We start from the raw sequence: 15939 nt of genomic DNA on the forward strand, positions 1-15939 counted from the left end.
TTCCAGGTATGTGTGTGAAGGAAATGTGAGTTTGTTTTTAATTGGAAACTGGGAGAAGTGTGAAAACTCCGGCTGATAAACACACACTCTTCTGCATGTTCCTCTACCCAGGTGATCGCTTCAGTAAAACTGTTTTAATAAAAGCTTCCAAAAGATTGCTAGGAAAAACAGTTAAGGAAGAATAACTTTCCAGTGATGACTTAACCATCATGTAGAAGAAAGTGATTTCCCAATCTTTGTCTCAGCTTTCATAAGCAGTGATGAAACCGATTCCTCATTGCTAACACCAGTGTAGATCAGCAGTAACATACATCATGTTTCTGAAATCTGGCAACCTGGACTTGATGGAGACTTGTAATCAAGCACGAAAGCAGTCTGCTGGGGATGAATCAATTTGGGTTTTTGGGGTTTTGTTTGTTTTGTTTTTACTTCTCTATCATTACTTATTGCCTCTTCCTTCTTCCGTGCTTGCAAATACATTGATCTTGAAAGACTAGGACTCCATGTAGACCCTTTTGTGTTTCACAGTGACTTTAACTTAGGTGTTCTGGTCCTTTAAATCTGGAAGCCATGATTTTTGCCTAGTAGAAATCAATAGGAGTATTGAGGGGCTTAAATGTGGCAATGGATGTTGGCAAACTTGGGTCCTGCTTGTGTTTTTAGTCAGGTAACTGTGCTTTTTGATGTGAATTCTTTGAAGAGCAATACGGAATTTTACATCAAAATAAATTTCTGTACAGAAACACGCAAACCTTGCGAGGGCAAGGGTAAAATTTGGGGTTTTTTTGTAATGGACTTCCTCAGAATTTGTCTGACTGATCAGAAGTGCACCTAAGGTGCATATTTTAGTTGGTTGAAAAAAATCACTCCAGGCTTCCTGAAATGAATTCTACTCCTAGAATAATTTGGGCTGGTCCAGGTTGGCTGGTCCAGTTTCCCAGCTCGAAGTGGGACTGGACAGCTTTAGATCAAGTTGATCAGGATCATGTGCAGTTGAGGTTTGAATATTTCAAATAATAGAGATCCCACAGCCTCCCTGGATTACTTTTTCCCTAATAACTAATCAGGATTTTCTGTGTTAAAGCTTGTTTGTTGCTTCTTGTCCTGTAACTGCATACCTGTGAGAAGAGATGGATTATATTTTGTCTGTATCCCCCTGATTTAACACAGAATTGCTGAGGCAAGAACTGGGTATGAGAATTGCAAGGGTAGTAGATGGAGGGACTACAAGTAGCAAATTGTATAAAAATGTCAGTAGGCAAGTTGTCTTGAGCTTTATTTCTATAATTCAAAAAAAATCCAAACCCTAGAACATGTAGATATAGAACATAAAGAGGTAATATTACAAAAATGGCAAAATGTCCGATTTTTGCATCTGAATCAGTGTATTTTTGTTTTAATATACTCATTGACAGAAGACTTCTTTTTATACTGTGAAAGTGGAGTTATTTATGCAGTATTTTAGAAAAGGGCTAGTCTGGCACTAGCTACAGTTGCTAGCAGCCTATAATGCTGGCTCTGTGTTTAGAAAATGATGGTAATTTATTACAAAGAGACTTTTATTCTAGTATTTTTAGCTCACAGCCGACTGTTTAATGAATCTCTGCTTGGGCTCATTGAATTTATGTTCTCCCCTCCCCCGCCCCATTTTAACCATTAAGATACTGCTGTTCTTGGTCTCCTAAATAGCAAACTTAACCACAAAATGCTGTGCCTTAGTGCAAACAAGATCTGGAGACTTTCTGTAGAAGCTACCAAAGACTAATCATGTTTGTAGTCTCATGATGAGGAAAGGCAGCTGAGTGATTGAGGATGGCTGGTGAGCTAAAGCTGATAGTGCAAAACCAACCAAAATTCATTGTATCTCTAGGTCCCCCACTAAAAATGGGTCTTAAACTCTTCATTTACTCTGAGGCATGGTTTGCTAGGTCTTCCCGGGGAATAGTCTGCCTCCAGATTTGGAGACTCGTGTTTGAATGTGACAGGAGAGAGTACCATGCAATACGGCTTTTCTTTCTGCTTGAATGTAATCAGAAGTCTGAGGCTTGTTTTCTGCCATAGCAATCTTGGCTTTCTGTGGCTCAAGTGAATATTGAACAAGAAAGCTTGCACAAAACAGGATTTCCATACTTTTTCAGTTTAGATGTTATCTCTTTCCAGTCCCTCAAAACAGTTGCACAAGCAAGTGTTGTGCAAGTTACCTCCTGTGAGTTTTCTCCCAGCTCTGGAGAAAACAGTGTTAAGAATAAAAATGCATTACTTTTTTGTGAGTTCTTCCTATTCCATATTCCTGTTCCATTTTCCAGGTGCTAACTGCAAACAGTTGTGCTCACCTCTTACCCAAAGAATGCTGTTCTGAGCCTATTTCCTTTGTGTGCAAGCTGCTTTACTCACAAAATCTTTTTCATTCTATAATATGTGACTGTGCACATGTGGGAGTTTTCAGGTTTTAGTCTCTGTAGCAGAAGCAGAGATCTTGACATGAAGAGTTTGCCACTATCAGTTCTATGATTTTGGAAGAATGTTGGATGGGGTGGGTGGGATCTCTTAATTAACACCTTAACATCAGTGTTGAAGGATCTTGGAGGAGTTCAGAACAGTCTGTTGTTCAGAGCCTGCTCCAATGAAGCCTGTTCCACCAGTGGCCAGAGGTGCTGTTGCAAAATTAATGGCCATGGCAAAAAGCTAACTTGCACATATTTTTTTAAGCAGTCAGTTGCTTAGTTGTATACTGGTGCTACAGGGCTAAGTTGTCTTTTAACATATTTAATTAAACTTTCCTAACATGTTCAAGAAGTCTCCTGTAGTGTTCTAGAAATAAAAGCTGGTCAGGTATATTACGAGAGAAGGCCCACTATATAAATTAGTTGGTCCTCCCTCTCAACTCAAGAGCATTCCCTCCCTTAAGTTCTTAAATGCTTTATCAAGCTTCGAATGATCTGTTAGCCTGTTCTGTTTCAGGACTGGAGATGTTAGCCCATGGCCTGTTAGATTTATCTTCAGTGGGACAACACCTGAGTTTTATTTGCAGACATCAAATTTCACTTGGACTAGTCTTAGGGACCTCACTGGAAGAATATGGTTAATCTTTGTTACTTCTGGGAAGGAAATGAGTCTTCCTTTTGGGTACAGTGCATCAGGCAGATCATACTGTGTGAGAAGCAGGGTGTAGGTTGTGCTGATTATTTTTTTTTATAGGGGCACTGAATTTTGCATGTGCTTGAGTTGAAGTTAGCTGGGTGATGTTAGTACTTGTGAAAGTGGTGTGTGCAGCTAATAGAGGTTCTGAGATGTAGTTAAAAAGAAGTTCAAATATTCAAGACATGTTTCTGAATATGTACAAGCAAGCTGTTCCACTAGTGATAGTTACAGATTTCTAACTCTCAAACCTTGCTTAAGCCAAATAAGAAGTAGGTTTCTGTCACGTGTACTGGTCCCAAAATAAACTTGGCTGGATTTAAATGTGAAACAAAAAAAAATGTATTGAGGGGAAGATGAGTTTTAGATGTTGGACACTTCTCCATGTATTAAGATTTTTTTTTTTAGTTGACATCTTGCATTACTGAAGTCTGTCACTTGGAACTGTTGGCCCTTTCATGGTTTCTGCTCAATTATCTTTCAAGAGCAGGTGACTGACCACCTGTTTATGCAATTCTTTACAGTAGGGTCTTCTTTAACTGCTCATGTGTAGTTAATGAGACTCAGAAGCTGACTGATTGGGAGATGGAATTTTTTAGCTTTCCATGAAATTGTTCACTTGGGTGAAACAGAGAAGTTATGCCAAACTTGTTCTTGTACTAATGGCAAAAGTTAAGGTTATTTTTAATGCTTGCCTTCCCACCTTCTCTAAGTGAATGGATTGGCTCTTTTTCAAAGACCATAGTGTTGGGTGGATACTATTCAAATCTTTTTTTTACCCTGTCATGGTATTTACTACTCCTGTGCTATATCCTAATGCGTGGTGCTACAGATTTCATAGCAGTGTTTCTTCTGAGTTGTTAAATGTCAAGTCAAAGGACAATCATTATGTATTGTAGCAAAGAAATCTGAAGCATTGCATGTGAAATGCAGTGGCCAAGATGAAATTAGTGATATGTGGAGAAGACTGAAGTGCAGGGGAGAGACTGCTGAGGAGATCAATATTCAAGCAGAAAATAGGTTAATCATTTGGGGAGGAGAAAAAAATTAGGAGCTGTTTTAAAAGACAATATGTAAGCAACTATGATGCAAGAAGTTTTAACATAAAAAAGAAATACTTAAGTTGATAGTAGAAATACTTCATAATAAGTATATTTATAACCATGTATCTATATACAGATAAATGCTTAAGATTTATAATCACTTATATAAAAATACTTCAGAAAGGAAATGTAGCTGGAGAACCAAACACTGTTAAACACCAAGAGCTAGATAGTTTACTATTAATGTCAGTAAACCACCCCTGCGGTGTGTCCTAAGGTACAAGGTTTCAGAGAATTGCTGGTGTGGAATTCCAAGGGGGTTGTGATGCCTGGAGGCGAGGAAGACCATAGCAAAGGTGAAAGGATGGATGACCATAGCAAACATGAAAATTGTGAACACAGCTACTGCTGTGAGGCTCCATTTATCAAATAGGATAATCTCTGCGTCAATATGTTTTGACTGTTGGCATGATAGGAGTTTTAGGTCACATTTTCATATAAATTTGCTTTAAATTCTTCCTTTTAGAATTCTTAAGGCAAAATCTTGGGTCCCACCTACAACAGTAAATGCCCTCGCCATCCCATACTGCTACAGATGGGTCAGCAATCTAGAAATGCTTTGGAGCAAACTGCACTGTTTTACTCTCTCCTGTGCTGCTGGTGCTGTTCCTGTGCAACAGATGGGGATCCTTGGATCAGTATAAGGCACTTTCTGCACCAGATAAATGATGGATACAGTACAGCATGAACACAGAGAGCTGTCCAGTGAAAACGCACACTGGTTCCTATGCAACAGAAATACATTGGTGTAACCGTCGTGTAGATGGGACGCAGACACTTCGCAATAGTATTGTGCACATCGGGTTTATTACAGTGAGCTCACACATCTAGCAGTGGGTTAGGATACCCTTGTGATAATGTTACACATGTGTTAACCACAAAGAGAGTCTTCAGTTAACTTCTAATTTCAAGCACTATGAAATCCACAGTACTCAGATTTGAGAGCAAAGGAGGAAAGTTTTGGAAAATAATGAGAAATGAAAGGAGAAAGGAAAGGTTTCGATTTAGCCTCCTGGTTGTGTTCTGCAGGCATCCCAGCCAAAGTGTGTAGGACAGTAAGATGTCTTTGCATGTATTTGTGTGAAGCCCTCCCAGATACATGGGACAGCATGTAAGAAAGCGTGAAGAAGCGTACTAAATTTTCAGAGAGGGCTGTGAGCTGATTGGAGGTGTGGGGATCAACGTATCCATGCTGAATAAGAAACTGGTAGATTTAGAAGAGATCTTGAAGGCCAAGCTTCTCTGTGAAGGAGCAAAGATGACTGGGAGAGGGTAGGTAGAGATCATGTTGGTAAAGGATCTTTGCGTCATCTTCTGAACGAATGTGGGCAGGATGTCAAGTGCTGCTGCTTCCTTTTTCCTGTTAGGACAGAAGATGGGGTAGATAAAATCTGCATTGGATGTCTTTTCTGCTAATATCTACAGTCTAGTTGAGGTAGAAGAAAATGGAGATACGGCATTGTATTCGTGATCAAAGTTGATGACAGGATACAAGAAATGTTATGTGGGCCAAAATGTGTATTTGAACAGAAGGTAGAATATTAACCATCAGTACTAAAAAAGCTTTATAGCTTTTTGAGTTGGTATGAAAACTTACTTGGATGAATCAAAGGGATGTTCTTGTTTCTGTTTTAAAAAAAACCTCAAACAGGCTAGCATCAGCTTTATTCTTTATTGAGCAAGTGCTCTGTTGGGTAGGCTTTCTCTATACTATAGAGTCTATAGGAAGGTCAGGGATGGGCTGGGTAGGTCAGTGGTGCCTGGAAATGTTAGTAATGAGAAGCTGTAAAGAAGTACTAGTGTGAACTATTCATCGAAGCAGAACTATAATGAAAATTGCACTTCAAGGCACTGTTCTCATTAAGAATTATGTGGAATTCCCTCAGAAATCTTCTTAAAATAGCTGTTTGTATCACTTCTGTATCTGGCTAAACATGACAGTTCACGTTGCACACCCTGAAGTTGCATGGTAGACTCAATTTCAAATTTTCACACAACTTCCTTCCATCTGCAAACCCAGAATTTATTGGAATGCTCTGAATCAGATACTTCCTGTGCGAACTTCCACCACTCTAGCTAATAGAATGGTCTTGCTTTGGTTTTGTGGTTTTTTTTTTTCTTTAATCTCTATATGGCTCTACTTCTTGATAGTTGAACCAAGCATACTAAATGAACCTATATACTATTTATACTGAAAACTAGCATGAAGGAAAACAACTGTAGATGTTTTATCAAGTCCATGCTGGAATTTCTTAAATGCACTTGTGTGACTGTGTGATCTGGTAGTTCTTCCAGGCAATTCAGCCTTAATTGATATGGCTTTATATGTATGTTTTTAAAATATCAGGCAAAACCAAAATATGGAAAACACAAAATATTGTATCTGCTGTATCAGATAAGTGTGCAGGCTTGTGTAATTGATGGATTTGAGTCTTTTCTCTTACCCTTAATTTTATATTTGTTTTTACAGGAAATAATGAAAAAGGTGTGCCACAACTCTTGATCAGAGACCTGAAATTTGAGAAGAAGTCATTAGCTAAGCTCATGTTTTCTCCTGATCAAGAAAATCATCCATCAAAAGCACCAGTAAAATATGGTGAATTGATTGTATTAGGGTAAGTGTTTGTGACTTGGTTAGAAGCAAGAATGAAGGTAGAATGCCAGGGTGTGCTTAAAGCAGATAAAATGCAGGTTGCTGTGAGAGGTGGTCCCACAAACTCTGAACTCCCTCTTTTGCAGTGTATCTAGTGAGCGTGCAAGTGAACAGTGAGTTAATCGGTTTCACTTTGGTAGCTGATCTGGTGAGGGAGCGAAAGGAGGGTTAACTTTTCCAGTGGCATTATACGTAATGTGATATATTGGAAAACAACACTGCAGTACACATACTTTTTTGTGACAGCATGAGCATGGATGTAGGGCTCTAAACACCTGAATAGATGTTGATTTTTTTTCAGCTCTTGTCTTCTTCCCACATAAGCACTTTGTGACAAAGGCAGCCAGTTTGTGAAGGGTTTCCCAGCTGGTTCCAAGTTGAGCTGAGACAGATGACTAAGGTGATAATGTGGAAGGAGAAGGTCTTTAGGACTTCAGTGAAAATTGAAAAGAGTTTTGTAAGAACATAGTAGCTGACTATATCCAAGTGCAAACAGTGAGTTTGCCAGATGGCCCATTTATGTTGACATGTTCGAAGTGATAGTCTGAGGGTTTTCTAAGGGGTTAAATTGGAGTCTCAGAGGACAGCATATCTATTCTTTATGGGTTTTTATTTCAGTCAAAGTTCTATAAAATACTATCTCTCCACCAGGGTGGTGAGTATTTAAAATCTTTCATTTAGGGTAGGAACACATCATTTGGAGATAAAGCTACAGGTAGGTATAAAACCACACTTGTTTTCATGTTTGGGACCCAAGTCATCGGTAGCTTTGAGATTCATCTGGGTAGCATTCCTTGCCCTACAGACTTTATGTATGCTGTAATTCCGTGAGCAATTTTCAGTATTGTGTTTATCAATTCTCAGATTTAAATAGGTGTGATTAATTGGAAATCTGTAATTATTAATACCTTACTAATTAAGAAGACTTTGTGTTTAGAATGAAAGTTGTGCGGCTCTGTATCTCTAGATATAGAGAAGAAGCTAAGTAATACAGGAAGATGGACCTTGTTCTTTCTCTGTGCTTTTTGATAGGTACAATGGGTCTCTCCCAAATGGAGATAGAGGAAGAAGAAAAAGTCGGTTTGCTTTATTTAAAAGGCCCAAGGCAAATGGGGTGAAACCTAGCACTGTACATATTGCCTGTACCCCTCAGGCAGCAAAGGTAAGCTCGATTTGTCTAGTTAAGTCTTATGTCTCCTGATACTGTATAAAGAGTTCATTGAAGTCACTGCTGTTATGCTGAGATAAAAGGATGTAAAAAGCATGAAGTTCTGTCTGTGAAAAGAATGATTCATGTTTATCCAAGGTTTTTTGGTACCTGTCAGACTTAGCAAGAAACCATTTAGCAAAAGAAATCTGGTGCCCAGTCCTTCCTGTGTCCAGGAAGAAAAATGTTTGGTTTTGAAATGTGAATGTTCAGGGCATACGCTAGTCATATAAAACATTTTGTATTCTGTTTTCCTTCCAAACTCACTACAGACATCTGTTTTAGCTCTCCTGGTTTTGCACTTATTCATGTTTTAGGACCAACGTTGCTTCACATGAAGCTGTCTTAAAAGATTTTTACCAAAGCTCTGTGTGTACTTGCTCCTTGGCTGAATGGGTAGGAGTTTCCCAGGCATGAGGACAGGTGGATTTAGCAGTGCAAGTTTTATATGGCTCATAATGAATTTCACAGCTCCCATTAAGAACCAGTAAAGGGTGGTATTCAGGCCTGAAGTTGAATTGTATTTCATGGCAAAACTATTATAGAGAAAGTACTATCATTAAATACCTCTGCCGTTCAAGCGTATGTGCACTTATGTTCAATAAGAAATCGAGCATTTCTGCTAAAACCAAGGGAATTTGAGAATGCTTAGTGGGTTTTTAGAGAAGATCTCCATTGTTGAGATCAGGCCCTTGAACAAATTCAGTAGTAAGTGCTTGGCTTTCTCAATACCTTGTCACTTAGGAATATTGATTCCTAGATTCAGGGAATGGCATTAAATATTCTGAAATCAAAAGCATATTGCTAACTGAAGTTATTGTAATGGAATTCTATCTGTTGGAGATCTGTGAAAAGAACATTTATTTTTCCTAATTATCGATGATCTTCAAGTGCTGTTTGGAAATAGTTTTAGACTTTTTCAGTTCTTCATAGCTGCAGAATTAAAATCTAGACTAACAAAAGGAAACCTAGATGACTGCTACAACTTCTGCAACCTCTGCTGAGTTTCTCCATGTTACCTTGTTTACTACCACTGCTTGTTACATTTTTTTGTCTATGCATCTTATTAATCATCACTGATTTTAGTATGAACTCAGATTCTGTTTCTAGAGTGAAATCCTGAAGTTTTTGTCCTAACTTTGCTGTTGGAGAAGTTCAGGCTGAGAAGAGCACGAAGGTGTTATATTCACTTTTAGTCTTTGCACTCAGTTGTTTTTGTTCTTTTATGTCAAGGCCAGCATTGCTTTCCCATCAAGCATGACTCATAATGTGTCTTGGTTACGTGTATTTTGTTGCAGTGTGCAGTAAAGAGACCAGTTTGGTCTGTTGCTGAATCAATCCTGCAGCTTTTTTTAGTGGCCGGGACTGGTTTTTGTGAAGTTTACCTACAGGTGTGTCACTAACAACCATCTGCCTTAATGCATTAATTGGGCAGAACAAGAGCCCAGTTAGATACATTGTCTGCTTTGTTGCTGTATTCAGTAGTTATTGTTCACTGGCTCAATAATATTTTACATTTCTTTCCATAGGCAATAAGTAATAAGGACCAACACAGCATATCTTACACTTTGTCTCGGGCCCAAACAGTTGTAGTTGAATATACCCATGACAGCAACACAGATATGTTCCAGGTATGTGAAGTTAATATGATATATAAAAGTGTTTGTGCTTTTCGTAACTTCTAACAAGACATCCTCTCAACAGGCTTTTTCCCTCAGACCCGAAAGTTTGGATGTGTCACTTTCTGTGCTTTACTATTCAGAAATATTTAATTCTGTTTATTCCTAAGGCCATCATTTGAACAAAGCTGTATGTCTGTGTGTCTCTTTGAGGCTTGGTCAGAGGTGAAAGTTGTTCTTTTGTGACTAATGCACAGGATTATAGTTTTGCCTTTGATTGCTGGTCTGCAAGTCACGTAGCCTATTTCCTAGTCCCTTCTTGCAAAATGAAGAATAAAGTGCACAGCTCTCTTTAAGCAATTGCAACTTTGCTTCTAGCATTTACAAAGGAATTTGGGATCAGCTAGTTGGAGATCAGGTAGAAGAAATACCGTGTGTAAATACAGGAAAGCATTTGACAGAACTAATATGAAAAATACTAACTTTTTAAGTGAACCCAGAATTAAGTCTAGAGCATTGAGAAATGTGGAGAGAGGAGGCCCAAAGTTCAGAGCAACTTTGCAGTTCCTGTATGTGTGAGAAGGAACCACAGCAGCTGTGGTGTGTGCTCATGTCTTGTAGCAGTTTCCTGTTTTTCTCAGAAGGAAGGGTTTTGTTTGGGGGGTTTTGTGTGCTTTGTTCCTTCTGATTCCTGGATTGATCTATTGTTGTTGTTGTTGTTGTCACTAATTTATGGCAAGGAGTTTTGCTGTCACAGCATTTAGCTGTGACGCCAGTGCATGTTCTAAGAAGGTGGGAGGTGTTGGTAAGTGCTGGAGGAAGCTGCTGTGCAACTGCAAATACCTACAACAGAGCAAAAGGGCTGTAATGAACTAACTGCAGCATAAGCTATTGTTTGTGTGTAAGTGTTCTCTCTTCAGGCGTGCTGTGGCATGTATGCTGCTCTAAAATTGCCAGTGGGAATCCATGTGTACTGATGGGTTATCCTGCTTAAGAAGCAATGGAAAAATACATTCTGACGTGTCAGTTCAGTCTAATGAAAGCTCTCCAGCCTTCACCAAAAAGCACCTCAGCCTTTTGGGTTTCCTGCCCAGCGGTTAATCAGTCTTTTAATATAACCAGCTATTTTATAAGAGGCTGCTGAGAGCTCTGGAAGTGAGTGAAAGGTAGTAGTGTGCAAGTGGGCTTTAAACCTGGCTATGTGGATGTTTAGGAGAAGGATATAACTTCCTTTTATGCTTTACAAGGAAAAGGACAAGATGAGTTGCCTGGAAAAGCAGTGAAGCCCATGCAATTCTATCAAACCCAGTAGAGCTGTGTGGGACTGCAAAACTCATTCTTCCATGCAACCAGAAAAGAAGGGACAGCTACTAAAAAATCTGGTTACAGTCAGATGTTGCATTCCTGTTGTGTTCTCTGCATGTTATTATAATATAACCCCTCCCCACCCTAGACATCTTATACCTGGTCTTTCCTGATGGATTTTCTGCTTCTCAGTGGCCCATCAGAGCTGAAGCGAGCTCATTTTCCTACCTCTACACCTCCACCTAGTCTGGCATTTTTCAGAATATTCTGGGCACAGAAAGTGGCTGAATATCACTTTTCTTCCATCTAATGTTGTTTACTAGCTGTCTTGGTTACACTCAGCTGACTTGGGAAATTGTCTTAGAACTGACTTAATTACATCATTTTATTTCCCCTTCGTTCATTTGACTGTACTCAGCCTTCAGAATAACTTTGATCACATGGTGGTAGAATAATTTATTGATTCAGATTAGACTGTAGAAACCTAACTTTAGATTGGTGGAGGGGAATGCTTCCAACTGGAATATCATGTTTGGTTTTATTTCTTGATCACTTTTAAATCTATTGAGTTCAGATATTCCTGGACCCAAAAGCAAACTTCTAAACTGGCGTTTTTCTTTTTTAATCCCTTTCCAGATTGGTCGGTCAACAGAGAGTCCTATAGACTTTGTCGTAACAGACACAGTTCCTGGAAGTCAGAGTAATTCAGATACGCAGTCTGTGCAGAGCACTATATCAAGGTTTGCCTGCAGAATCATATGTGAACGTAATCCTCCTTTTACAGCAAGGATATATGCTGCAGGATTTGACTCCTCAAAAAACATCTTTCTTGGGGTAAGGGAACTGTTTCTGTTTTCTTCCAAGTTCAGTGCAGGCATGCTTACATTTGAACTAATTCATAGCTCCACTTCAGGCAAATTAAGTTTTCATTGGTGTAACTTTTCTTAGGAGAAAGCTGCAAAGTGGAAGACATCAGATGGGCAAATGGATGGACTGACCACAAATGGAGTTCTTGTTATGCACCCCCGTAATGGATTTACAGAAGACTCTAAGCCAGGGGTGTGGAGAGAGATATCTGTGTGTGGTAATGTGTTCAGCCTCCGTGAAACCAGATCAGCTCAGCAGAGGGGAAAAATGGTAAGAATAGTGACCAACACTTAAAATGAGTACAACCATATGCTTGGGCAGAAACAGAGGCTGGAATCTGCCTCATTCAGTGTAGCTGTCACCTCTGTAATTATTACACTGACTTCTTACACGTCTGTGCTCATATATGAAGGTGTCTTGCTCAACCAGAGTAACCGCAAAAGTTTTATCTGCAAACTTAGTACTTAACTGCAGATCTAGGCTGCTCTTCTAAATTGAATTGCCTGTCCCCTCTGCTCTTCTGCAAACTGTCACAGTCATGCACACATTTTAAAGAGTACTTTCCTGATTCTCCCTCTTGAGTTTATGCCTTTAAGGTTTTCCCATTTCTCCTGTTTTTATAGAACGACAAATAATAGTTAGTTTTATTGACGCATGCCTATATACCTGGATATCCATTTCTACCTTGGCATTCTGAGTTTTCCCTGTGGTTTCCAGAGCATTGGCAACGTTTCCAGGAGGTGATTTGTTTTGCTATGACTTGGGATCCCTTTGCAACAAGAAATGCTACATAACACTTATTTAAGTCATGCATTTAGCTAGGAATGCTGACAGCTGACTTTTTCTGGAGGACAGGAAAGCCACATTAACAATGTGTTTGAAGAGAACAGCCTAAAATGTGATGAAGGACTAAACAAGACTTGGCTTGTGCCATTCCTCCTTGATGTATTTCATTTAACATAGTTGGGAGTGCTATAGGGATAGAGTTGAGAGAAGTTGTTAAAGTTGAAGAGGAGCTTTTCGGCCTTTTTTTAATCTGAGAAGAGATTAATGTGTACATTAAGAAAACTGGAAGAGAGAAGCTGACACTGGACTACCTATGGTATCTTGTGTAGGACAGTGAGGAGCTGCTTGAAATTTCTGTCTGGATCTTCCAGGCAAATTTGTATTATGAAAAAGTGTCTTATGTTATTCTTCATATAACATTAGGTGACACCTCTCTTTCTCCTTGTCCATCACAAGGTTGAGAACGAAACGAACCAGCTCCAGGACGGCTCTCTGATAGATCTGTGTGGAGCAACACTGCTGTGGCGCACCGCAGAAGGGCTCTCGCGCACCCCCACTGTCAAGCACCTGGAGGCACTAAGACAGGAGATAAATGCGGCAAGGCCCCAGTGTCCAGTGGGGTTTAACACCTTGGCATTTCCCAGCATGAAGAGAAAAGATGTTGTAGATGAAAAGCAGCCGTGGGTGTATCTGAACTGTGGCCATGTCCATGGCTATCACAACTGGGGAAACAAAGAGGAGAGAGATGGCAAGGATCGCGAGTGTCCCATGTGCCGCTCTGTCGGCCCCTATGTGCCGCTGTGGCTTGGATGCGAAGCGGGATTTTATGTGGATGCAGGACCTCCAACTCACGCCTTCAGCCCGTGTGGACACGTGTGCTCTGAAAAGACAACTGCATATTGGTCCCAAATTCCTCTTCCTCATGGTACTCACACTTTTCACGCAGCCTGTCCGTTCTGTGCGCATCAGCTGGCTGGTGAGCAAGGTTACATCAGACTCATTTTCCAAGGACCTCTTGACTAACACATGTGCTACCAAGGACTGCAGTAAACTGATAAGCTAAGCGATTCTGATTTTTAAATTGACTGTTTTTTGTATTCTCTGGGCTTTGCTGGTTTGCATTAAGATGAAGAATTTTGGTTTTTTGTTTTTTGGGGTTTTTTTTGTTACAACAACTAAATCCCTCTCTATCAAGAAAAGTCTGGAAATGAAAGAAACAGAGGGGAAAGGGGGAAAACTCCTACTTATTTTAAGTAATAACTATTTCTGAAGAGGTGAAGGAAGTACTGTAGAGTGAATTTCGATGCCTTCAGTTAAATGGTCTTGAATCACATGCCCACAGTGTTTGAAAGTTGTTTCATTCTTTTTGTATATGGAGGGTAAATAGTTCAAAGAACATTAGTTTACAGCTTGGATGCAAACATTGTAAAATATAATGTGTATATTAACTCTTTTCTATTTATCTTTATTATTGAAAATAAGTAGAATGTTTAGGGAGTAGTATGGTCATAGTGTGTTACATCCAGCAATTGGATGTGTAGAGTAGCTCTGGACGGAGAAGAACGTGAGATGGAAATGGTAGAAAAATCTTTTTTAATCTAAAATACTGAGTTCTTAGAATAGTTACAACGCTTTTTAAACAAAGCTAATGCAAATTATGGTGGCATAAAGGTGTGCTTTAACCATGTCGAAAGGTAGCTAAGAAGGACTTCTTAAAATGTCTTTTTGGTAGGAGTGTATTACGGTCTAGTTATGAGGAGAATATTTACCAGACTCTTTGAATATGCAACTTAGTCTAGATTAAGGATTTTTTTTTTCTCCCTTCATGCTAACACATCTCTTTATTTAGCATTAGTGACATTTGTGAGGGTTTTTCCAATGTTAAACATTAAGAAACCTGAAAGAAGAGGCTCGTTTTGTTCTTTGCTCCTTGGGGCAGGGGGGTGAGGGGAGAGGCGGGTGCACATGTGGGAGCAGTTTGTGAATCGGCCACCATCACAGCTTGTCACAGGCTTGTCACTCGGATGGTCTCCTTTCAACTGGCCAGTCACGCACTTGCCTTTGCCCTGCCTTGTGGTGCAAATACGCATCGAGGCTGCATGTGGAACAAAGTTGAAGTCTGGTACCCCGGGATGTGTTTGCATCCCCTGTTGGGGAAGAGCCTGAGCTGGGGCTGGGCTGGTAGACCGGAGTGTGGGATGTTGCCTAAGGTCCGCTCACCCTGCAGTGGGCTCTAGTTCGTCGTCTCTCTGCTCTTCCCTCTCTACTCTTCCTTTCCCTTCTGTATCCACCAGAAAAGGCCAGTGCACTACACCCAGCTTTGCTGCTAACGCACTGTGCTTCATGGCAAATACACAACTTGACCTTTTTTAGAATTGAGTTGAGCTTTTTTTGGCCAGCTTCATTTCTTTCTTTTCTTTTTTTTTTTTTTTTTTCAAAATACGTACTGTATAATTGACAGTAGCAAATTTCTGTAGTTTATAGCATAGCTTTATTTTGTCCTTTTGAAGATGTTCTAACATTTTCTTGGTTTAAAGAGAGACCTATGTTACTTAGTTGTCATGAATTATTTACTTTGACTGTCAATTGTTTCTCCATCTTTAAAAAGAAATTATATATATTGTTTGGTTCACTCAGGAAATGCATGTGTCAGGAAACCTGTACTATAAGTTCAGTTAGCTGTCATGTACAAGTAACTGCTGTTACTCCCTTTCCATAGAAATATAACTGATTTTGACATTTTCCAGATTATATGCATTAAGTAATGCAGCGAGAAACCCCTGTATTGTAGTTGTTCTAATCATTTTATTCAAACTATATTATACTGTAGTTTAATTTTTATTTGCAAATTAATTTATTCAAAGTACGTGAGTAAACACTTTGCAAAAATAGAAATTCTGAGATTCTCTGTTGCTTTGTTTCCAAGGGTTGGAGATAACCCTTTTGTTGTCACATAAGGTGTCTGTTCTACACATGTGGATTAAGATCATAAAAGAACTGTGAAGAATTTGCATGTCATCCAGTCGTGGATTTGAATGGCCCCTTTCAGACATGACTTTTCAATGTGTTTTATATTTAATCCTACATTAACAAAGGCGAGATTCTTGTTCAAAAGATACAGTTAAATTATCTCTTCCCTAAATAAGTTACAAGTAATGATATGTAAGCAAAAACTTTTAACCAAGTGGCTGGGCTCTTGTAAAATGTCAAGAGCTCTTGATTCAATCTTCCACAAAATCAGAGTGACACTTCTTCTCTGGT

The 15939-nt window shown here is 39.4% G+C and overlaps 1 protein-coding gene across 2 annotated transcripts in view; it reads left to right on the top strand.

The window, feature by feature from the left end:
* The window catches only part of PELI1 (pellino E3 ubiquitin protein ligase 1), a 45971-nt gene extending 30398 nt beyond the window's left edge, over positions 1 to 15573 (top strand). For both annotated transcript variants that reach the window (XM_082048374.1, XM_082048373.1), the window contains 6 exons: positions 6712 to 6856; positions 7927 to 8056; positions 9631 to 9732; positions 11662 to 11859; positions 11974 to 12162; positions 13135 to 15573. In XM_082048374.1, the coding sequence (XP_081904500.1) occupies positions 6786 to 6856; positions 7927 to 8056; positions 9631 to 9732; positions 11662 to 11859; positions 11974 to 12162; positions 13135 to 13701 (1257 nt within the window). In that variant the 5' untranslated portion in view covers positions 6712 to 6785 and the 3' untranslated portion in view covers positions 13702 to 15573. The remainder of the gene's footprint in view (positions 1 to 6711; positions 6857 to 7926; positions 8057 to 9630; positions 9733 to 11661; positions 11860 to 11973; positions 12163 to 13134) is intronic.
* Positions 15574 to 15939: the final 366 nt, after the last annotated feature.

This window comes from Streptopelia decaocto (assembly GCF_964273445.1).
Source record: "Streptopelia decaocto genome assembly, chromosome: 3".
Taxonomy (NCBI): Eukaryota; Metazoa; Chordata; class Aves; order Columbiformes; family Columbidae; genus Streptopelia; species Streptopelia decaocto.